General features: G+C 41.6%; 1 protein-coding gene across 6 annotated transcripts in view; it reads left to right on the top strand.

Annotated features, from left to right (window-relative positions):
* Nucleotides 1–2,414: 2,414 nt before the first annotated feature.
* Nucleotides 2,415–25,145, top strand: part of PTPN2 (protein tyrosine phosphatase non-receptor type 2) — a 76,752-nt gene continuing 54,021 nt past the window's right edge. For 4 of the 6 annotated variants that reach the window (XM_060170234.1, XM_060170232.1, XM_060170233.1 and 1 more), the window contains exon 1: nucleotides 2,433–2,576. In XM_060170234.1, the coding sequence (XP_060026217.1) occupies nucleotides 2,508–2,576 (69 nt within the window). In that variant the 5' untranslated portion in view covers nucleotides 2,433–2,507. Of the gene's footprint in view, nucleotides 2,577–25,145 lie in introns of all 6 variants that reach the window. The other 2 variants (XM_060170230.1, XM_060170235.1) reach the window with 1 other exon arrangement.

Raw genomic sequence — 25,145 nt, 5'->3', positions numbered from 1 at the left:
GAACCACTGCCTTAGAATCCTAGCTGCTTGCAGCAAACTAGGACAAACTGTTAGAGGGCCAGCGCTGCTTCCCCAACTGGGGGTTGACAAGTGAGTTCCTGAAGGATGGTGTGCATCTGGTGACAAGAACTGTTGCTTTGAGATCAAGATTTGATGAGGTGATTGATGCTAAGAATCATGGGGTATCCCAGGAGATACCATGCCTTTAATCTAAATAATCAGTTTCAAGGACAGAACTTCAGAAACCAGGACAATTAGATTGTGGGGCACTTCTGGAGGGAGATCTTATATATTCCTCAATTATACTCTGTAAGTAGAAAGGCTGATTGGCTGCTTAATTTTCTTTATTACAGTTTCTTCTTGCTCCCACAGCTTACTGGTTTTTTCTGATCAGTGTTTTCATTATTTTATGTAAGGACACTTTTTTTTCCCCAAGTATTTTAAACCCCTCATGTAGCTCTGTTCCACAGAACTTCGATGATTTGTATGCTCTGCAATACTTTAGCCACTAGCTCATGTGGCTATTGAGCATTTGAAATGTGGCTAATTCAACTGTGGAACTGAATTCTCAATTTCTGTTAAAGAAAAAAATTATTCCTGACACTTATAGAAGATGATGAGGTAAGGAAGACTTTATTCAGGTGTGTGTGGGGCGACTACTGTGACAGGTATAGGGACAATGGCAATGGGTCTTGTAGTGGGGGAGAGATTGGGCTCAACTCCAAATTCAGAATGGGAAGTGGGAATTTATAGCCAAGCTGGGGGAAGGGGGGGGTGTCAGTGGATGGAAAATTACTAAGAGGTGTTAAAAAAATGAAATTCAACTGAGTAAAATTTAAAGATCTTATTGGCTTTATTAAACGATTCATGTATTGGGCAGATGGACAGGAGCTCCAAGAAGCTACACAAAACTAAAGACTTACAGGCAGTAGGGAGTTGGAACAAGGGAGTTATCCCAGGCAGAGAAGTGAACTGGTTACTGCAGGGTCAAGGGCAGGGGTCTATCAGGCAGATCACCTAACCAGTGGTGATTAGTGATTCTTGATTTACTCCTTTAAGTTCCATTTCTGTGAGAGCTGAAACTACCATCAAGTTTAGGTTTGGTGACACGGGGCTTCCCAAGCGACTTCATTTTGGGCCTGTAGTCTTTTTTTTTGTTTTTCTTTTATTTGCGGTACGCGGGCCTCTCACTGCTGTGGCCTCTCCCGCCGCGGAGCACAGGCTCCGGACGCGCAGGCCCAGCGGCCACGGCTCATGGGCCCAGGCGCTCTGCGGCACGTGGGATCCTCCCAGACCAGGGCACGAACCCGCGTCCCCTGCATCGGCAGGCGGACTCTCAACCACTGCGCCACCAGGGAAGACCTATAGTCTTGTTTTTAACAGAGGAAGCACGGGGGGTTCTGGGTAAGCCTAATAGGATTCTAGCTGAAGGCAGGCCACGGATATCAGATGTCACCCCGGGGGATGGCAGAAGATGCAGAACCTGGTTAAATATCAAGAGTGATCACAGACTTCCCTGGTGGTCCAGGGGTTAAGACGCCATGCTTTCACTACAGGGCGTGCAGGTTCGATTCCTGGTCCAGGGAAGTTCTGCATGCCGTGAGGTGTGGCCAAAAAGAGAAAAAAAGAAAAGAAAAATTAAGAGTAACCAGATACTGAGAATGGGGGATTCTGGTTAACTGACTTACCAGGATTCTTGCTAAAATTCGACAATGCAGAGAGAAACAGGGCAGCCCAAAAGTTGAGACTTAGCTGAAAAAGAGCTCAGAGGATCCTGAGTAGAGTTTGGTCAAGGAGAGAATCTTTGTCATTTCATTTAATTTTAAGTAAAATTTAAATTTCAGTGTTGGACAGCACACTAACGTTTTTCTAACCCTTCACATTTCTTCCTGAAGATTATAAGGTGTCCTAAGCACATGAGTTTCCCTATGTGAAGCGAGATGATTTCCATCATCAGCACGTTTGTTTGGTAACAGACGATTTGCTCTTTTTACAGGTAACACTAACTTTTAAGTTGTGTAACGTTTACTTAACAAGCTGTAGACTCCAACCTCCAGGAGAGGTTGCTTCTCCTTTTGCTGCAGCGGTTTATTTGGCACAAAACCCGCGGGCGCCCAGGAGCGGGCATCAGTCCTGGTTTACATTTTCCGAGAGGAGAAAGTGGGGCACAGGCCGTTAAGCTGACCTAGAGAAGGTTCAAAATAAAAATCAAACCCCCAAGCACTCAACCTGCTGGTCTCCCCGGAGTCCTGCCTCTGGCGCCGCCAGGCCCCGCCCCCTCCACCTGGGCACCGCCTGGACCACGACTCCCCCGCCGCCCGCCCCGCACTGCGCAGCCGGCGCGCTGACGTCACGAACCAGGTACTTTCCCTGCGGCCGGGGCGGCGTGGGGGCGTGGCGGGCCTGGAGCACGCATGCGCAGCAGCGGCTGCGCGCTGCCCGGATCGTGCGGGGCCCGAGCCTCTCCGCCGGCGCAGGCTCCCTCGCGCCAGCTCGCGGCCGCCGCCATGTCGGCCGCCATCGAACGGGAGTTTGATGAGTTGGACGCTCAGAATCGCTGGCAGCAGCTGTACCTGGTGAGTGGCGGGCTCGCGCAGCCGCCGCCGCCCCCTCCGAGGACCTGGCTTGCGCACGCCGGTGCCCTCCGGCACTCGCCGCCTCCGCCGCCTCCTGCTGGGGCGGAAGTGGCGGCGCGCGGGCCGCCTCAGGGCGCGCGTGCGCCGCCCGGGCCTCGGCGCTCGGGCGCTCGGGGTTGGGGCGGCCGCGTGCGCGCAGGCGCAGTGGGCTCCGGGAGGCGGTGCCGGGGGGCGGGCGTGGGCGTGGACGCGACGGTACAGGGGGCGGCTGGCGGGTCGGGGGGTCGGGGGGCCGGGGAGGGTCGCCGAGCCGCGGTGGGGCGGCCGGACAGTCGCGGCCCGAGCGTCCCCGGTACGCCGTCGCCCCCTCAGAGCTTTCTGGAAGGAGCTCGGTGAGTCAGGGTAGGCGCCGAGGGGTCGTCCACGCCCCGGGGCCCGGCCTGAGGGGCTCGGGTCTCCGGGCGTCGTGAGGCAGCTCCCCGAACGCGGGCGCCCGGCGTGATTTCTGGTCGCCTCGTGGAGACGCGCCCTGGGACGGTCTCCTGGGTCAACCATGGAGCCTTTCGATCGAGCAGAACTTAATTTTATCTCTTTTAAAGTGACCTAGTTGTCTGCTTCCTACTGCTAATTATTGCATGTTATTTCCAGGATTGCAGTGAGTGGTTGTGAGCTAAATGCTGCTCCCGCTGTCAGGTCTCTCTGTGTACAGTAGAACGACAAAAAAAGGGCTTTCCTGTAAATCTAGATGCTCCCGGGCTTTTCCCCTTCCCGTTTAATTAGATGACAGTTCCTCTTGTCATTATGTTCGTAATGTAACGTTTTCTTCTTGAGCACATTAGCAGGACGTGTAATAAATACCCTGATTCACGTGGGTCAGAGTGTGTTAGAATAGGGTACTAACTTCAGAGAATGCTGGTAAGGACTTTCCCAATTATAGAAAGTTTTAAATGCAAATTCTCGTAGGAAGCTCTATGTGAGAGCCTGCCAGCTGTGTCTTCTCCAGTTGCATTTGTTTTAGGAGAGGCTGCTGTCCCCAGGTTGCGAGTGGTTTATCAAAATACAGGTTTGAGAGGAAACGATGCATGCTACAGCTTAATTCAGCTTGACATTTTGATTAAGTAGTTTGGCTTTTTTGGTTATCATTAATATCCATGAATATTCAGTGAAAAGTGTAATCCATCTCACCAGAAAAATGCATTTATATCCACTGAAAATTGCATTCAGTTTCATAGAGTTCAGGAAATCTTTCCATGGGCTTCTGCCTAGGAATCCTTTACTGGATTGGTCAAAGCTCTTATTATTTTTTTTCCTAGTGGAAGAACAAGAGCATTTGTTCGGTCAGTGCAAATCATGCAATATACACTGGTGTTTTGTTTAAAGTTGGTCACAAACCAGGAAAAATGGAAAGCAAGTCCAGAAAGAGTTTTGACTCTGAGTGTTTTCTTTTGACTCTAAACATCCACTCAGCCATTCTACAGATTGTGCTGTGCACCCTGCCCTGAGCCTTGGGGATTCATCAGAGAGCCGCTGACCAGGTTCCTGCTCCTGAGGCACTCACTTTCTGGGACTTGGTCTCTTGAAGGCCTCATCACAATTCCATATTTTCATTTACTCACTTGTAACACCTTAAAATGTGCCAATGTTAGACGGAGTCCCTGCTCTCCAGGATCCAGCCAAGTGGGGAGTGGTAACTAGGGAAGCAGATGAGAACATGAGAGTAAGAACGCAGAAGCTCGTGTTAAGCACAGTGTGCTGTGCATCCCCCACAGGATGCATCTGGGAGTCCTGGCACAGCTTCCTGGAGGAGGTAGGGCCTTGCCTGAGTCTTGAAGAACAAGTCGGCCAGGGGAGGAGAATGAGGGAGGGAGAGAATTGGTGTTCAGAGGAGGAAGAAATGTGTGCGGAGACACAGAGCATAGAAGACCAAGAGAATTGCCAACGGCTGAGCCTGGTGCAGAGTGCGGTGTGACGTTGAGGTGCCAGGGGGACAAGGCCAGACAGTAAGACGGAGCCCGTGGGCCCTTGTAGATCAGCCTGAGGACTGTGAGCTAGTAGATAGCACCCACTGTGGAATTTGATGCTTGGAAGTACCACAATCATATTCTCTTTACTCTTTAGCAAGACCATTCTAGCTGTGGGTTGGGTGTGGCTAACTGTGGGCAGCTGGTACAGGGAGGGGGGCTCTTTGGGAGTCAACCTAAGGAGAGATGTTGAGCTCTTGAACTCAGGCAGTGGCAGGAAGAATGAAGGGGAGGTACAGATTTGAAATGCTAAGGGAATAGATTTGTTTGGTTTTGAAACTGTTCAATTTGCTTCCTGTAAGACATCGAAATGGGAATAGTTTAATATGTAAATTTGGAGTTCAGGAGAGGTCTGAGTTGTAAATGATTTTGGACATCATGAGCATGCAGATGGTATTTGAGGTCCTAGATGCAGGTGAGATCACTTAGGGAAAACAGAGAGGGTTTGGAAATGCCGAAAGCCAAGGACAAAGTCTTGACAGATAACAATGTTTAAGGGCATAGGTAGAGAAAGAGGAGCTTGCAAAAAGAAAGGCTAGAGAGGAATAGCCATAGAAGTGGGGGGAAAATTGGTGGTGGGTGTGGAGGGAGCTGATGCTCAGCAGGCACGTGCTGCAGGGGCACCAAGGTCAAAACCGAAAGTGCCTGTTAAATTAATGGCTAGAAGATCAACAGATTCCTTGCAAAGAGCAAGTTGAGAGGAATACGGAAGTCAGATGTGGGATGGAGTGGGGAATGGTGGCTGAAATGAAGCATGAGTATGTGACTTCCCTACTTTAAACCTTCAGTGGTTTCCCATTGCTCACCATGTAGACTTCAAACCCCTGCCACTGCTCACAAGACCACAGGTCCTGCCTCCCCATATGACTTTCTTCCCTCTTTGTCATTGGGTTCTTCTGTTCCTTGAAATGTGCTGTCTGTCCTTCCCTTAAGGCCTTTGTAGATATAGTTCTCTTTGCCTGAGCACAACTTTTCTTTCCCTTTTTCTTTCCCCCTTTGCTTAACTACCTCCTCGTTCCTGGAGTCTCACTTCCTCAGGGTGAGGCGGTGGGAGGAGCTTCCCGGCCCTCCCTTGCAGGGTTGAATCCCCTGGTATGTACCCATAGTGTCCCATGGCCTCCCCTTTCAAGGCAGGGCATTGGATGTGATACAGCAGCACAGGACTTTGAGACCACAGTTTCTGTTAAGCAAACCACTATCCTTTGAGTAGGAAAAAGTGTTACAGTGGGCTTTCTTCTTTGTAGGTCACAGCAGTGGGTATATTGATGATAACATTTGAGAAGAGGTATGCTTTTTTTGGCGATACAAATTTGACTAGGAAAAGAAAGGTTTTGCTCCTGAGCAAAAAAGCTAAATATAACTAAGAGCTAGACTTGCTTAGTGGTGTGAGGACTTTTGCTTTATACCTTATTATTCAAAGTCTTGTAGGAAAAGGGAATGTATTATTTTGAGACTGATACTCTGGCCCCTTACCCTTTTTTTAAAAAAAATTTCTTATTTATTTGTTTTTATTTTTGGCCGCATTGGGTCTTTGTTGCTGTGCGCGGGCTTTCTGTAGTTGGCGGTGAGTGGGGGCTACTCTTCATTGCAGTGTGCAGGCTTCTCATTGTCGTGGTTTCTCTTGTTGCGGAGCATGGGCTCTAGGCACGTGGGCTTCAGTAGTTGTGGCACATGGGCTCAGTAGTTGTGGCTTGAGGGCTCTAGAGCACAGGCTCAGCAGTTGTGGCACATGGGCTTAGTTGCTCTGTGGCATGTGGGATCCTCCCAGACCAGGGCTCCAACCCCTGTCCCTTGCATTGCTAGGCAGATTCTTAACCACTGTGTCACCAGGGAAGCCCTGGCCCCTTACTCTTTTTACCCCCTTTGAACAGTTGCTCTTATAACATAACTTTTGAAATGAGAGGTTTCTGGGAATGAATGACTGGTTTGGAGCTGACTCTTTATCTTTTCTTGGCCTCATTAGCCTTCCTGCAGGCTGTGCCAACGCCTTGTGCAGATTCAGGCACCTAGTGGGCACTTGATATGTTTGCTGAACATGACTTCCTACCACAAATGGGTGACTTGATGTGTCCACATGATTGGGGAGGGGGGAAGCCTAAAGAGAGATTGGAGATTGAAGAAAGAGAAGGGAAGATTATTGGAGCCAGAAACCTCAGGAAGCAGGAGCTGATGGGATCAGGAGCGCACGGCAGAAGACTTGCCTTGAACGGGCATGGTTGGCAGAAGTGAGATTGCTGGAAAAGTCTAATTTGTCTGAGCGACAGACTAATAACATTAATGTAGTCTGAGGTTAATTCTGGCTTTTTGAGAAATGTTCATGATTGCTTTTTGCTTTTCCTTTGTCGCTGATGATTGCTGTCTGAATCAGGCTGGGGCATTAGAAGGGCAGAGGAAAGGAATGGAGTACTGTGAGCCGTTCGGGGAAGAGAGTAAAACTGTAGGGAAATGGCAAAAGCTAAGTCATGGAATAATGTTTCTAGTAAGTGGTAGCTCAGAAGGAATTTGGTTGATTAATCAGACTTGTGGAACTCTTAACTGACTGGTCATTTTTCTTTATTAGAAATTCGTAGTTCAAATATTGTCAGAGTAAGAGCAGTTTTTACCATTTGTGATTCAACTAATTTTTAGAAGTTAAATATCAAATGAACTCTATTCTAGTACTTACAGTGAGCAGTCAGTGTGGAGGATAAATCAAAGCTATCTTATTGTAAAACACTTCCCTTGCATTGTCTGTTGCATGTTCTCCTGCCAGCCTTTAATTTAAGTTCTCAGTGCTTGCCATATTAAACTCCTTGAATTTCCTTGAGAATCACCTGCTTTCTCACACCTTGGAGTCTTTGCACATGTTGGACATAATCTGTGTCTACGTTATTTTCTGGGAGGTGTCTCCAAGACTAGACTTTAGTTATATGCTCCTTCTCTGATTCCTGAACCCTCTATATTCTTTTATTAGAGTATAAGTCACATTGTTTTATTTTTAAAATAAATTTATTTATTTATTTATTTTTGGCTATGTTGGGTCTTTGTTGCTGCATGTGGGTTTTCTCTAGTTGTGGTGAGCCGGGGCTACTCTTCATTGAGGTGTGTGGGCTTCTCATTGCGGTGGCTTCTCTTATTGTGGAGCACAGTCTCTAGGCACGGGCTTGAGTAACTGTGGCAGGCGGGCTTAGTTGCTCCGAGGCATGTGGGATCTTTCCGGACAGGGCTCAAACCCATGTTCCCTGTATTGGCAGGCAGATTCTTAACCACTGCGCCACCAGGGAAGTCCAGTCACATTGCTTCATAACTGTCTACTTGTCTGTCTGGCTCCTTGAGGGCTGCCTCATTTTCCTTTGTTTCCCCACCATCTGCCTGTAGGCCTGCAGTGTGTTAGATGCTCAGTTAGTATTCTCTAAACAAGAGTACTGCTCCCTTTGTAAGATGTCAGCACCTTGGTTTATTCCAACCCCTCACTCACAGCTGAGGAGACACCGTCCAGCACGAGGTTGTGACTTCTGTAAGGTTACCATATCCATTAGTGATACAGCAGGGACCTAAATCCTGTCCTTGTGATTCTCACTGCAGCACTGTCCTGCTTGACCAGCATGACAGCCTATTTGCTTTCTTCTTATGATCTACTTGAGATTAATGGTACTGAGAGAATCATTTACACTTTTGACGGCAAGAAGAGAGTAGAATATGTTATAATAGGTTGGGTCATTTTGGGACTGGAGGCCTTTAAAACAGCATCTGGGATCCATGGATCAGACTGGAAAGGGATTTTCAAGTCCCCTGAAACTGTGCTAACTTGTATGAATGCCCTAGGGGATGTAGTTTCTGGGGGATTCCATAGCTTTGGTCAGATTCTTTCTTTTTTAAAAAAATTATTTTATTTATTTATTTTTGGCTGCATTGGGTCTTCATTGCTGCACACAGGCTTTCTCTAGTTGTGGCGAGTGGGGGCTGCTCTTCATTGCGGTGCGTGGGCTTCTCATTGCCGTGGCTTCTCTTGATGCAGAGCACGGGCTCTAGGTGTGTGGGCTTCAGTAGTTGTGGCATGCTGGCTTAGTAGTTGTGGCTCGCAGGCTCTAGAGTGGAGGTTCGGTAGTTGGGGCGCACGGGCTTAAGTTGCTCCGCAGCATGTGGGATCTTCCTGGACCAGGGCTCGAACCCGTGTCCCCTGCATTGGCAGGCGGATTCTTAACCACTGCGCCACCAGGGAAGTACAGCTTTGGTCAGATTCTTAAATGGAGCTCTGTGATTCCTCAGAAGGTAAGAACCACTGCTTTAAGGAAAAGCAGCTGGGGGAATGATTCTCCAGTGAAGAATACAGAACTCGAAATAATACTGTTTTGCCTTTGACAGGTTCTGTAGGTTACTGATACCTATAATCATGGAAATCCAGATAGCTGTGTTGTCCCCTACTCTTTCTAGCTTGCCTCTTGTTCAGTTTTTTTATTTTAACCAGAATCTCCAATAGCCCTTTTTGGCTTCTCCCAGATCATTAGAATCCACAAGAATTCCCTGTTCCCAGTTGGAGAACTATCACAGCTCTTGCAGTCTCCTGCGGTTCAGACACCCTGTCTGGTTGCTTTGTTTTCTTACTCTGTTCACTCTTCCAAAGAGTAAACCAGAGATATGGACAGATAAGATCTAGGAGAGCAGAATTAAAATTAACATAAGTGTGCTCTTCACTTTCTCAGATAAGCATTCATATGATTTGTTTCCTCTGAAAATTCTTATCTAGATTCTCCGTGCTCTGTTCCCTGTTGGTGGTGCCATTAAAATGATTTCTTATTGGTGAACTGTTAGGGGCAGAGAATATTTAAACCAACTAGTAATTAAAACTTTGGATAATACCCTTTGTTACTTTGGATAATAGTGACTAACCGTATACTAAGTCAACTTAGCATATAAACTTAAAACATAGCAGCTGATAACTAAGGAACAGATACAGTTCAGCAGGCTAAGTGTTAAAGCATATAAGTTCTGACTCTGCTGTTCTGAGTGGAATAGTAAACTTTTCTGTTACATTCTTAGTTGGAATGCTGTTGTACCTTGCTGGGCTGTTGTCTGAAGTGAGTGTAGTGTTATTTTAAATATATTTAATGTAGTGCTAATTTAATGTTCTATTTATGGTACAGTAGTAGTAATGTTTCAGGAAGCTGTTTTGACTTAACAGTGAAATCCTTGCTTTTAAAGATTGTGGACACCTTTAGACACCTTTAAGATGAAACCTGTGAACAAGAGACATGCCCACATACATACAATTCCCCCACATTTGGCATGTGATTTCAAGGGTATCATAGATCCCTAAGGACTGTTGAGGTTGATGACCTCCAGGAAGCTTGTATCTGTGGATTTCTGGTATCTTTTTCAGTTTGGGAGGTTTGTTTGTTTTTATGTGCTCCTATTCCTTTCACAACCCAGGACTCTGATTTAATGTGCTCTTTGTTCTATCACCTAGTTCGTTTGGATCATGTCACTGATCACTGATAACTTTGTGTTAAACTGCCTTCCTTCCTCTAAAGAAAATCTCATACTAAATTATTTTGTTTCTTCTTTCACTGTATTCAAACAACCTTATACTCTGAAAGCTATCATTTCCTCTGACAGGTTACTTAGTAGTGCTTCCAGGAATTCTTGAGGCAGTCTGGGGTAAGGTTCCCAGGGGTGGCCCACTCCTCCTAGTCAAGGCTGGGACCTTAGACCATCCAGGTGGTACTCCACGACAGCGGGAACTGATTTATGCCTCAACCAGTGAAAACATAGTTTCACATTTCAAATCTTAAGTTTTTATTTTTTTTAAATCTCTATTACTGTAACATTGTCAGGGTGAGATAGTTATAACACTTTAGTATGATATAATATTAAATAATACTTTAGTGTTTGGTACATAGCTTTGTTCTATATAGTACACAGAAAACGTTATATCCTTGTTGTACTTTAGAATATTCTACTTCGAGCTGTTGTGATGGAACAGCAAATAAGAATTTAGGAAATTGGAAAAGAGATATTAATTTTATAAGAAAAAAGTAGGACTTTAAGGTAATCCCAAATTGATAGTTTCTACTTATGGGAGAAATACTGAAATTTCTTTCTTTATACTTAAGGTCCCTAAGTGAATCCTCAATTATATGATGGTTAAGTGTTCACTTTGTTTTATTAGTCAAATCTTTGTGTATATACTCTGTATAAAGATCCTGTGGATGGACACAGTGAAGTAGGAAGCTAAATATGTTGCATGTGTCAGGGTGTTCAGTTGGTCATGGTCCTTCGTATTATACCCATCGCTGGTTGGGGAGATAAGATTCCTGGTGGAATAAGTTCTGCTATGTATCACACTTCTTTCTGAGAGGCCCTCCTCTGTGAGGAGAAGACTTTGATGAGAATAAAATAGGGACTTCCCTGGTGGTGCAGTGATTGGGAATCCGCCTGCCAATGCAGGGGACATGGGTTCGAGCCCTGGTCCGGGAAGATCCCACATGCCGCGGAGCGACTAAGCCTGTGTGCCACAACTACTGAGCCTGCACTCTAGAGCCTGTGAGCCACAACCACTGAGCCCGCGTGCCACAACTACTGAAGCCCGCGCATTCTAGGGCCCGTGCTCCGCAACAAAGAGAGGCCACCGCAATGAGAAGCCCACACACCGCAACGAAGAGTAGCCCCGCTCGCTGCAACTAGAAAAAGCCTGCACACAGCAAGGAAGACCCAATGCAGAAATAAATAAATAAATAAACAAACAAACAAACACAAGCTCTAAAATTCAGTCCTGGATTCCTATCTGGATCTACTGCTTAACTGCAGTATAAATTTGGAAAAGTTGAATCTCTGTTTTCTCATTTGTAGCCACCTACAAATGAGTTACATAGCATTTGCGTGATACAAAGTAAGAGTTTAGTCAAGATATGCTATTTTATTCTTTTTTTTAAAAAATAAATTTATTTATTTATTTTTGGCTGCGTTGGGTCTTTGTTGCTGCGTGCGGGCCCCCTCTAGTTGTGGCGAGCGAGGGCCACTCTTCGTTCCGGTGGCTCAGTAGTTGTGGCTCACGGGCTCTAGAGCGCAGGCTTAATAGTTGTGGTGCACGGGCTTAGTTGCTCCGCGGCATGTAGGATCTTCCCGGACCAGGGCTCGAACCCGTGTTCCCAGCATTGGCAGGCGGATTCTTAACCACTGCACCACCAGAGAACTCCCAGAGCTTGTGGTTTAATACACAAATAAGTAATTTGGTTAGGATTACATGAACATGGCAAAAATGAGAACAGTACAGAAGGGTGTGTAGTGGAAAAGTAAGTCACTGCCCCCATGCTCCCTCATTCCTTCCCTGTAGGTGATCACTCTCCTCTCTCCCTTCTCACTCCCTCTCTCTTTATCCAAACCCTGTGAAACAAACAGCATACTGTATTGCACCTTGCTTTTTTCACTTATATTTTGAAAATCCTTCCTTTTAGATCTCATGTGTTCATTTTAACAGTTGAATGGTATTCATTATTTAAGCACTCATCTATAATGGACATGTGGGTTGTTTCTAGTCTTTAGCTATGGTAAGCAATGCTGCAGTGAATAACCTTCCAAAGAAGTTGTACATGTCCATCAATAAATAGTATAAGAAAGTGCCTGTTTCCCTACACCTTTACCTAGTTTTTTAATCTTTGTCTGATAGGTGGAAAATGGTCTTACTCTTGTTATATTTTGCAGTTCTCTTATTGTGAATGAAGTTTAACAGTTTTTATTTTTAAAAGTCATTTGTATTTCCTTTCTCTTTCTGATATGTAAGAGCTCTTTACATATTAAGGAAGTTAAGTGTTTGTCATATATTTAAATACTTTTTCAATTTATGGATTATCTTTTGACTTCATTTATGATGGTTTTTCATGTAGAAATTTTAAATATTTATGAAGTCAGATTTATCAACTTTTTCTAACTTTTTGTGCCATGGCTCAGAGAGAGCTTCTCTATGATTACAAAAAATTTTCTCCGGTATTTTTCAACAGTTTTATGGTATTTTCTGATGATGTCCATTCTAACTGGTGTGAGGTGATACCTCATTGTAGTTTTGATTTGCATTTCTCTAATAATTAGAGATGTTGAGCAGCTTTTCATGTGCCTCTTGGCCATCTATATGTCTTTGGTGAGATGTCTGTTTAGGTCTTCTGTCCAATTTTTGATTGGGTTGTTTGTTTTTTTCATATTGAACTGCATGAGCTGTTTATATATTTTGGAGATTAATCCTTTGTCCATTGATTCATTTGCACATATTTTCTCCCATTCTGAGGGTTGTCTTTTTGTCTTGTTGATAGTTTCCTTTGCTGTGCAAAAGCTTTTAAATTTCTTAAGGTTTCATTTGTTTATTTTTGTTTTTATTTTCATTACTCTAGGAGGTGGGTCAAAAAACATCTTGCTGTGATTTATGTCAAAGAGTGTTCTTCCTATGTTTTCCTCTGAGAGTTTTATAGTGTCCAGTCTTACACTTAGGTCTTTAATCCCTTTTGCGTTTGTTTTTCTGTATAGAGTTAGGTAGTGTTCTAATTTCATTCTTTTACATGTAGCTGTCCAGTTTTCCCAGCACCACTTATTGAAGACACTATCTTTTCTCCATTGTATATCCTTGCATCCTTTGTCATAGATTGGTTGACCATAGGTGCGTGGGTTTCTCTCTGGGCTTTCTATCCTGTTCCATTGTTCTATATTTCTGTTTTTGTCCCAGTACCATATTGTCTTGATTACTGTAGCTTTGTAGTATTGTCTGAAGTCAGGGAGTCTGATTCCTCCAGCTCCTTTTTTTCCCCTGAAGACTGCTTTGGCTATTCGGGATCTTTTGTGTCCCCATACAAATTTTAAGACTTTTTGTTCTCGTTCTGTAGAAGATGACATTGGTAATTTGATAGGGATTGTGTTGAATCTGTAGACTGCTCTGGATAGTATAGTCATTTTCAAGTCAATCCAAGAATATGGTATATCTCTCCCATCTGTTTGTGTCATCTTTGATTTCTTTCATCAGTGTCTTATAGCTTTCTGAGTACAGGTCTTTTACCTCCTTAGGTAGGTTTATTCCTAGGTATTTTATTCTTTTTGTTGCAATGGTGAATGGGATTGTTTCCTTAATTTCTCTTTCTGGTCTTTCGTTTTTAGTGTATAGGAATGCAAGAGATTTCTGTGAATTAATTTTGTATCTTGCAACTTTACCAAATTCATTGATTAGGTCTAGTAGTTTTCTATTGGCATCTTTAGGGTTATCTATGTATAGTATGTCATCTGCAAACAGTGACTGTTACTTTTTTTCCAATTTGTATCCCTTTTATTTCTTTTTCTGCTCTGATTGCAGTGGCTAGGACTTCCAAAACTATGTTGAATAATAATGGCGAGAGTGGACATCCTCGTCTTGTTCCTGATCTTAGAGGAAATGCTTTCAGTTTTTCACCATTGAGAATGATGTTTGCTTTGGGTTTGTCGTATATGGCCTTTATTATGTTGAGGTTGGTTCCCTCTATGCCCATTTTCTGGAGAGTTTTTATCACAAACGGGTGTTGAATTTTGTCAAAAGCTTTTTCTGCATCTTTTGAGATGATCATATGGTTCTTATTCTTCAATTTGTTAATATGGTGTATCACATTGATTGATTTGCATATTGAAGAATCCTTGCATTCCCTGGGATGAATCCCACTTGATCATGGTATATGATCCTTTTAATGTGTTGTTGGATTTTGATGGCTAGTATTTTGTTGAGGAGTTTTGCATCTATGTTCATCAGTGATATTGGTCTGTAATTTTCTTTTTTTTGTAGTATCTTTGTCTGGTTTTGGTATCAGGGTGATGGTGGCCTCATAGAATGAGTTTGGGAGTGTTCCTTCCTCTGCAATTTTTTGGAAGAATTGAGAAGAACGGGTGTTAGCTTTTCTCTAAATGTTTGATAGAATTCACCTGTGAAGCCACCTGGTACTGGACTTTTGTTTGTTGGAAGATTTTTAATCGCAGTTTCAATTTCATTATTTGTGATTGGTCAGTTCATATTTTCTATTTCTTCCTGGTTCAGTCTTTGAAGGTTATACCTTTCTAAGAATTTGTCCATTTCTTCCAGGTTGTCCATTTTGTTGGTGTAGAGTTGCTTGTAGCAGTCTCTTATGCTTTGTATTTCTGCAGTGTCCGTTGTAACTTCTTTTTCATTTCTAATTTTATTGATTTGAGTCTTCTCCCTCTTTTTCTTGATGAGTCTGGCTAAAGGTTTATCAATTTTGTTTATCTTCTCGAAGAACCAGCTTTTAGTTTTATTGATCTTTGCTATTGTTTTCTTTGCTTCTATTTCATTTATTTCTACTCTGATCTTTATGATTTCTTTCCTTTACTAACTTTGGGTTTTGCTTGTTCTTCTTTCTCTAGTTTCTTTAGGTGTAAGTTTACATTGTTTATTTGAGATTTTTCTTGTTTCTTGAGGCAGGCTTGTATTGCTATAAACTTCCTTCTTAGAACTGCTTTTGCTGCATCCCATAGGTTTTGGATTGTTGTGTTTTCATTGTCATTTGTCTCTAGGTATTCCTTGATTTCCTCTTTGACTTCAGTGATCTCTTGGTTACTTAGTAATGTATTGTTTAGCTTCCATGTGTTTGTGTTTTTTACATTTTTTTACCTGTAATTGATTTGTAATCTCATAGCGCTGTGTTCGGAAAAGATGCTCTATATGATTTCAATTTTCTTAAATTTACCGAGGCTTGATTTGTGACCCAAGTTGTGATCTATCCTGGAGAATAGATCCAGGAGAGTAGCTTCTGTGTGCACTTGAGAAGAAAGTGTAATCTGCTGTTTTCGAATGGAACGTCCTATAAATATCAATTAAATTTCTCTGGTCTATGGTGTCATTTAAAGGTTTTGTTTCCTTATTAATTTTCATTTTGGATGATCTGTTCATTGGTGTAAGTGAGGTGTTGAAGTCCGCCTCTGTTATTATGTTACTGTCAATTTCTTCTTTTATAGCTGTTAGCATTTGCTTTATGTATTGGGGTGCTTCTGTGTTGGGTGCATATATATTTATAATTGTTATCTCTTCTTCTTGGATTGATCCCTTGATCATTACGTAGTGTCCTTTCTTGTTTCTTGTAACATTCTGTAAAGTCTGTTTTATCTGATATGAGTATTGGTACTCCAGCTTTCTTTTGATTTCCACTTGCATGGAATATCTTTTTCTATCCCCTCACTTTCAGTCTGTATGTGTCCCTAGGTCTGAAGTGGGTCTCTTGTAGACAGCATATATATGGGTCTTGTTTTTGTTTCCATTCAGCGAGCCTGTGTCTTTTGGTTGGAGCATTTTAATCCATTCACATTGAAGGTAATTATCAATATGTATGTTTCTATTACCATTTTCTTAATTGTTTTGGGTTTGTTTTTGTAGGTCCTTTTCTTATCTGTGTTTCCCACTTATAGAAGTTCCTTTAGCATTTGTTGTAGAGCTGGTTTGGTGGTGCTGAATTCTCTTAGCTTCTGCTTGTCTGTAAAGCTTTTGATTTCTCAATCGATTCTGAATGAGGTACTTGCCGGGTAGAGTAATCTTGGTTGTAGGTTCTTCCCTTTCATCACTTTCAGTATATCATGCAACTTCCTTCTGGCATTCAGAGTTTCTGCTGAGAAATCAGCTGTTAACCTTATGGGAGTTCCCTTGTATGTTATTTGTCATTTATCCCTTGTTGCTTTAAAATTTTTTTCTTTGTCTTTAATTGTTGTCAATTTGATTACTGTGTGTCTCAGTGTGTTTCTCACTAGGTTTATCCTGCCTGGGACTCTCTGTACTTCCTGGACTTGGGTGTCTATTTCCTTTCCCATGTTAAGGAAGTTTTTGACTATAATCTCTTCAACTATTTCCTTGGGTTCTTTCTGTCTCTCTTCTCCTTCTGGGACGCCCTGTAATGCAAATGTTGGTGTGTTTAATGTTGTCCTAGTCTGTCTACATTTCTTTTCATTCTTTTTTCTTTGTTCCACAGCAGTGAATTCCACCATTCTGTCTTTCAGGTCACTTACCTGTTCTTCTGCCTCAATTATTCTGCTATTGATTCCTTCTGGTGTATTTTTCATTTCAGTTATTGTATTGTTCATCTCTTTTTGTTTGTTATTTAAGTCTTCTAGGTGTTTGTTCTTTAATTCTTCTAGGTCTTTGTTAAACATTTCTTGCATTTTCTTGATCTTTGCCTGTATTGTTTTTCTGAGGTCCTGTATCATCTTCACTATCATTATTCTGAATTCTTTTTCTGGAAGGTTGCCCATCTCCACTTCATTTAGTTGTTTTTCTGGGGTTTTACCTTGTTCCTTCATCTGGTACATAGTTTTCTACCTTTTCCTTTTGTCTTTCTTTCTGTGAATGTGGTTTTCATTCCACAGGCTGCAGAATTGTAGTTCTTCCTGCTTCTGCTGTCTGCTCTCTCTGCAGTGTCATTTATTCCATTTACAGTGTTGTGCAACCATCACCACCATTTCCCAAACCCCTTCAGCACCCCAAATAGAAACTCTGTACCCATTAAGCAATAACTCCCTATTCCCTCCTCCCCCAGCCCCTGATAACCTGTGCTTTACTTTCTAGCTCTATGAATTTGCCTCTTCTAGGTACCTCATACAAGTGGAAACATACAATATTTGTTCCTTTGTGTCTGGATAATTTCACCTAACATAATGTTTTTAACGTTGAACCATGTTGTCGTCTGTAACAACCTTATTCCTTTTTTATGGCTGACTAATATTTTTTTTTGTATGGGTATGCCATATTTTTTTTCTCTGGTAATGAACGTTTGGATTGTTTCCACCTTTTGGCTATTGTGAATAATACTGCTATGAACATTGCCGTGCAAGTGTTCATTGGAGTCCCTGGTTTTAATTCTTTTGGTTTGGACCTAGAAGTGGAATTGCTGGATAATATGGTAGTTCCGTGTTTAGCATTGGAGGAACTGCTAAACTGTTTTCCACAGTGGCTGCAACATTTTACATTACCGCCAGCAGTGTTTGAGGTTTCTGCTTTTCTCACATTCTAACACTTGTTATTTACCATTTTTAAAATTATGGTCGGGCTTCCCTGGTGGCGCAGTGGTTGAGAGTCCCGCTGCCGATGCAGGGAACACGGGTTCGTGCCCCGGTCCAGGAAGATCCCACATGCCGCAGAGCAGCTGGGCCCGTGAGCCACGGCTGCTGAGCTTGCGCATCTGGAGCCTGTGCTCCGCAACGGGAGAGGCCACAACAGTGAGAGGCCCACGTACTGAAAAAAAAAAAAAAAAAAAAATTATGGTCCTGCGTAGTAGGTATGTCACTATGGTTTAGATTTGCATTTCCCTAATGACTAAGAATGTTGAGCATCTTTTTCATGTGCTATTGACCATTTCTGAATCTTTGGAGAAATAACTATTCAAGTCCTTTGCCTTTTTTTGGTTTGTGTTTAATTAAGACTTTACTTTTCTAGAGTGGTTTCACATTCACAGCACAATTGAGAGGCAGATTTCTTATATACCCCCTGACCCCACACCAGACTGACACATTTGTTTCAACCCATGAACCTACACTGACAGATAATAATCACCAAAATCCGTAGTTTACATTAAGTTTCACTCTTGGTGTTGTATATTCAGTGGGTTTGGACTGATGTATTATATGATATGTATCCATCACTATGGCATAATACAGAGTATTTTTACAAATCCTCTATGCTCCACCTTGTCATCCCTCCAACCCCTGACAACCACTGATCTTTTACTGTTTCAGTAGTTTTTTTTTTTCCAGAATGTTATATAGTTGGAGTCATACAGTATGTAGCCTTTTCAGACTGGCTTCTTTAACTTAGTAATATGCATTTAAAGTTCTTCCATGTCTTTTCATGGCTTGATAGCTCATTTCTTTTTCACACTGATTAATATTCCATTGTCTGGATGTGTCACAATTTATGTATCCATTCAACCCTTGAAGGACACATTTGTTGCTTCCAAGTTTTGGCAATTATGAATAAAGCTGATATAAACATCCATGTGTAGATTTTTATGTGGACATAAGTCTTCAGCTCCTTTGGGTAAACACCAAGGAGCATCATTGCTGGATTGTATGTGCAGTTTTGTAAGAAAGCACCAAACTGTCTTCCAGAATGGCTAGACCATTTTGTATTCTCACCAGCAGAGAATGAGAGTTACTGTTGCTCTACATCCTTGTTATCATTTGATGTTGTCAGTGTTTTAGATTTTGGCCATTCATAAAGTGTCTTTGCCTATCTTTTTTTAAAAAATATTTATTTCTTTGGCTGTACCGGGTCTTAGTTGCAGCATGCGGGGTTTTAGTTGTGGCATGCGGATTCTGACCAGGGATTGAATCCAGGCCCCCTGCACTGGGAGCATGGAATCTTAACCACTGGACCACCAGGGAAGTCCCAAGTGTCTTTGCCTATTTTTTAATTGTCCTTTTGTTGTTGAATTGTAGCAGTTCTTTAGATATCCTGGTTATTAATATCTTGTCAGATACACGGTATATAAATATTTTCTCCCAATCTGTGAGTTTTCTTTTCACTCTTTAGATAGTGTCATTTTATGCATGTAAGTCTTTAATTTGGATGAAGTCCAATTTATCTATTTTTCTTTTGTTGCCTGTGCTTTTGGTATCATAATTTAAGAAACCATTGCCAAATTCAAGATCATGAAGATTTTCAATCCCTATGTTTTCTTCTAAGAGTTTCTTATAGTTTTAGCTCTTACATTTAGGTCTTTGATCCATTTTTAGTTAATTTTTGTGTAAGGTGTATTGTAATAGTGCAACTTCATTATTTTGCATGTGGATGTCTCGTTTTCCCAACACCATTTGTTGAAAAGACTGTCCTTTCCACATTGGATGGTCTTGGCCCCCTTGTTGAAAATCAGTTGACCATAGATCTGAGGGTTTCTTTCTTTATTTTTTTAAAAAATATTTATTTATTTATTTGGTTGCACCTGGTCTTAGTTGTGGCAGGTGGGTTCCTTAGTTGTAGCTCGTAGGCTCTTTAATTGTGGCTCGCCGGTTCCTGTGTTGTGGCATGCGAACTCTTGGTTGCAGCACGCATGTGGGATCTGGTTTCCTGACCAGGGATCGAACCTGGGCCCCCTGTATTGGTAGCATGGAGTCTCAACCACTGCACCACCAGGGAAGTCCCTCTGAGGGTTTATTTCTGAACTCTGTTGTATTTCATCGATCTGTGTCTATCTTTATGCCATACCATATGCGTTTGATTACTCTAGCTCTGTAAGTTTTGTAATCAGGAAGTGTGATTCCTCCAACTTTGTTATTCTTTTTCAATTTTGTTTGGCTTTTCAGGGTCCCTTGACTTTTCATATGAATTTTGGGATGAGTTTTTCCGTTACTGTAAAATTGTCATTGGAATTTTGATAGGGATTACATTGAATCAGTATAACACTTTGGGTAGCTCTGTCATCTTAATATTAAGTCTTCCAATCCACGAACATGAGATACCTTTCTATTTATTTAGGTTGTCTTTAATTTCTTTCAGCCACGTTTTATAGTTTTTAGAGTACAAGTCTTTCACCTTTTTGGTTAAGTTTATTTTTAAGTATTCTTGATTGTATTGTAAATGGGATTGCTTTCTTAATCTCATTTTTTTTTTGAATTGCTCATTGCTAGTGTATAGAAACACAACTGATTTTTGTGTGTTGATTTTGTGTTTTGCAACTTTGCTGAATTTGTTTATTAGCTGTAACAGTCGTTTTGTGGATTCTTTAGGGTTTTCTACACGTGAGATCACTTCATTTGTAAATAGAAATAGTTTAACAACTTTCTTTCCAACTTGGATGCCTACTGGGTTTTTTTGGCCTGATTGCTCAGGTAGAACTTCCAGTACTATGTTGAATAGAAGTGGTGAAAGTGGGAATCCTTGTCTTGTTCCTGATCAGTTAATTTTTTTTTCCTAAATAACTGCTTGCTTTTATCATACTGTTTGTAGAATAATCCATCTTTCCTTCCCCCTGCCCCTCCATTTGCAACACCATCTTCATAATTTGCAGAATCCCTGTATGTGTGTTGGGTGAGTGAAGCATGAACAAATGCCTGCATAATCTGATTTCTCTCCACCTGTTCATCCTCATGTCTTGCATTTCCGTCTCTCATGTACCACAAGTCTTGTGTTGCTTATATACTTCTTGCAAGACATCAGTTAATCATTCTTTCATTCATTTGTTACATACATTCACATCTTTCTGGCTTTGCACAGCTCTTTTTCTGCTTGGACCCATCTTTCCCAGCTTGTTGACCTGACATCTGCTTGCTCATCCTTCAGGTCTGTTCATGCACTGTTATGCCCTCAGGCAAAAATAAATTCTCTTCCTGTGTTTACTTTAAATGTGAGCATGTTTTTCTTATGCCACTTATTAGACTGGCTCCTTGATAGTTCCAAGGAAAATTCTGAGGTCTGATTTTAAAGAGAAAATTGTCAGAGACAATTGTGCAAATAGTAGTAAAAATTGGCAGCAAGAAAAGTGATAGAAAATGAGAAAAAGATATAATTTTCTAGGTCTTTAATTCCATGCAGTAGAAGCTTTTTTGTTGTTCTTATTGATCACTGAAATGCCCAAAACACAGTAATAAGAAAAAATCCACATTATTATTTGACACTATAGAGAAGGGTCCCACCCACATATTTGAGACTCAGAGGATTTTGATAGTAAACAGTATGAGCATCCACAAAACCTTGGGTAAGGGCTGATCCTTTCTGTAAAGATGAACAAACAAATGCTAGACATACGAAAAACTCAGCACTTGAAGAAAATGAGACTGTATCATTTAGAGTATGCCAAATAGTATAAAAAAAGAGAGAAAAGTGGAATTCAGATTCCCAATATGACAAGTGCAGATTGTAAAAATAAAATAAGCTGAGAACAGGAAAGAGTTCTTGAAGTTATAGAATGTGACTGTTAAAAAATTCAGGACTCACTATCAGAATAGATAGTGCACAATACCAAGTTAGCTTGGGAAAAAACCTTGCAGAATTTAGGAAAAAGGTACTTTAAATGAATAGTAAGAGAGCATTTAAAACACAGGAAGGGGGCTTCCCTGGTGGCGCAGTGGTTGAGAGTCCGCCTGGCGATGCAGGGGACATGGGTTCGTGCTCCGGTCCGGGAAGGTCCCACATGCCGCAGAGCGGCTAGGCCCGTGAGCTGTGGCCGCTGAGCCTGCGCATCCGGAGCCTGTGCTCCACAACGGGAGAGGCCACAACAGTGAGAGGCCCGCGTACCGCAAAAAAAAAAACAAAAAACGCAGGAAGGTCTCAAATCTGTGATCGGAGTTCCTGGAAGAGAGAGCAGAGGCAGATGAAGCAATAACTGAAGTAATAGTGGAAGAACATCTCTGAGCTGAGGAACACCTTGAGTCTCCAGGTCAGAGTCTCCACCAGGAATATATTTGAAAAGCATAAAAACCAGGATGCGTTCTGATGAGTTTTCTAAGTATTCAGGGTAAAGAAAAAGCAAGAGAAGTTATCTTTAGGGAAGAACAAGTCAGATTTGCATGAGTTCCTTTCCAGATCCTTAGGAAAAGGAGGTGTTGGGCAATCATAATATAGTCACCTCACACATGTATGTAAATTTCAAATACAGCTGAGGAGCTGAATGAATTATTCTCCCAAATAGCAGCTCAGTTCCATTTATTGGTTTGTTAATGCCTTTGTTTATGTCATATATTACCATTCCAGGAGACTGTACGAGTTTATGCGACCACTGGCATGAGTGCCTTTCATTTAAGTGACTGTACAGTATTAATTTGGATGCACCATGATTTGTACAACCAGTCTTTTCCCTGACATTGAACATTTAGGTTATTTCTAGCCTTTCAGTGTCATAAATAACTCCATGAAAGACACTTGTGCATGAGTTAGCTACGTTTTGGATCATTGCCACTAAGAAAGAAATAACTAGTGAGTCAATTATTCCTAGCTTTTTTGAGCAAAAATCATATAAAAATCAATAGGATTAAAATTTTTATTTTGGTTAAATTATTTTTTAAAACAAAGATCTTCCCCATTTAAATTTAGCTTTAATTAAAGGTGGGAGTGGGCACTAGATTAGAACAGTGGTTCTCAGCTGGGTGTTGGTGGGGTGTATTGGTGGTAGATTTTGCTGTCCGGGGACATGTCAGAAGAGAATTTTGGTGGTCACATCTGGGAGAGGGGGTGCTACTGCCAATCTAACAAGTAGAGACCTGGCGCTGCTGTTAAACATCCTGCCAGGCACAAGAGGGCCCGCAACAATGTTAGTTATCTAGCCCAAATGTCAGCATTGCTGAGGTTGACAGGTTTTACTGCTAACAGAGACATCCTTTGTGTATTTAGGGCCAGTGTTTATGGGTTCTCTCTGCTATAGGAGGGGAACATTTCAGCATCAGAACATCAGTAGAGCCTTATTTTGCCGAATATGATAGACCTAGGGAATAGTTCAACGCTTGCCTTTCCCATCCCCATTTTGAGAAACACCTTGTATTTTATTGCTCACATAAAGTGCTTATAAAATTGTTTATTTTTGTGTCTTGGGTGGTCCTGAAAATGCCTCATCAGTGTCAGATCTAGTTATTGTTGAGATTTGGCTCTACTGTGTGTATTAGAGACCTGCATTTAGCTGCTTGGAAAGAAAATCAGGCAACAACAAACAGGGACTTCCATTTCTCATGTGATGAGAATTCTGGAGATAGGAGTCCAGAGCTGTTACTGTGGCTCCATCAAGTCATAGATGACCCACTCTACTCTATTTCTGCTTGGCCTTCCTCAGGATGTGCTTTTACCTTGGGGTCACCAGACAGCTCCTGCCCTTTCCCACCCCTCGCCCCCCACATCAGAGCCTGTATTCAACTGAGCCAGCCCTTTTGATCAAAGCTCTCCTGCATCCCAACCTAGTGATTTCTGCTTATTCCCATTGATTGGCCAGAACTGTGTCCCATGACTGTTCTTAGTTGTACAAGAGGCTGGGAAATACAGGCTCTTAGTTGGGCTCTTTGTAAGTCAGAAAATACATTCAGAAACCTTTAGTAAGAAAGAATCGATGTTGGAGTAGGCAACTCGTACGTAGCTCTGGAGCCACTTTCTAAAGTACTGGGGTTCTTCCTAAATGCACTGAAATTAAAGAAAGGTAAAGGAGAACAAATAATAATGATAACATTAGAAATTTGAGAAAATGAACTCTGTAAGAATTCTCTCTTTTAAAAAAAAGTAACTGAGAAAATGTATCTGTTTTATGGTGTTGTAAATTAAGATCTTTTCCCTACCCCAATACCTGGGGCCCTGCCCTATTCTTTTTCTGCAATATCAGTAATGATTAGTTATATTGTACATTAAAAAAAATGTTTTTTAGGCTAAAAATTGGAAACAGCAACCAACAGTTGGACTTAACTGTGGAAAATGGGTGTATAAGCATAACAGGAGTACTGAAGAAGGGCTTGTTTAATGCCCTTTTAAAAATTGTTTTATATTTTAGTTGTAGGAGTTTTTTAAAAAAGTATATTCTGGATATTAATCCCTTATCAGATATATGATTTGCAACTGTTTTCTCACAATCTGTGTGTTGCAACAACTTTTTGATGTGATTTTAAAACTACTTATTAGCATTAAGACTGATATTACACTAGTATTTATTACTATTTTAGCTAGTTTATTTTTAAGTAGTATATAAACTAAAGAATATGTGAATGTATGGTTTAAAATTTAAATGGCACAAAAGGTTTCCAATAAAAAGCAGTTAGAATGACAGAAGGTTACTTTGGAAAGCAGAGAGGAGCAGGGTAGAGAAAAGCTGTGTCTGATGTACTTTATACCTTTTCTAAGAGAAGAAATTTGAAACAAATATGGCAAAAGTGGTAACATGTTTAATCTCACTGGTGGGAACATGGGGTGTCCTATTATCTATATTTTTTTGTTTGAAATATTTTATAATTAAAGCAAATTTTTAGTTATATAAATTTCTACCCTCCCCTAGATGTTCAGTCCCCCAGTCTTCTGCCCCACAAGTTACTAGTATTTTGACTCCTTCTAGAATTATTCATTGTGTTCTCAGGCATAGTTATGTTTGAGTGGATGGAGTTGGGAGCTACTCAACGTCTTTCATACCTTTTTCACAGTGTGTCCTTGAGACCAGCCCACACAAGTGTTTGCAGCACTTGTGTCCCTTTCCTGGTTCCCTCCTGTCCCCCTAGCTTCCCCTCACCTCTGCTTTACTCCTGCAGGGCACTGAGGTTGCTGCCAGTTTTCCACTGTTACGTACAGTGAACATCCTGGTACACACAGGTATATGGCTGTATGCGATATAAATTCCTGGAGGCAAAATTGGTGGCTCAAACTTATAACCTTATCAAATTGTTCTCACAGAAACATTACAGCAGTATGCGCTCTGCAGCAAAGTGTTGGAGCACTTCTTCACTCTCCTCACCTGCCTGATGTTCTTAGAATTTCTTATTCTTGTCAATTATTTTCTCTGCATTTGATGCAGAAGATCTCTCAACATGCATGTTTTAGTATTGTTTTAAATCAATGTTTTTCTTTTATATCAATTATTAACTTGGAATATAAAATTACTTGAAAAAAAAATTACTTGAA

This window comes from Lagenorhynchus albirostris, chromosome 14 (genome assembly GCF_949774975.1).
Source record: "Lagenorhynchus albirostris chromosome 14, mLagAlb1.1, whole genome shotgun sequence".
Taxonomy (NCBI): domain Eukaryota; kingdom Metazoa; phylum Chordata; class Mammalia; order Artiodactyla; family Delphinidae; genus Lagenorhynchus; species Lagenorhynchus albirostris.
Note: the sequence above shows the minus strand (reverse complement) of the source record. Positions and strands in the feature narration are given on the sequence as shown.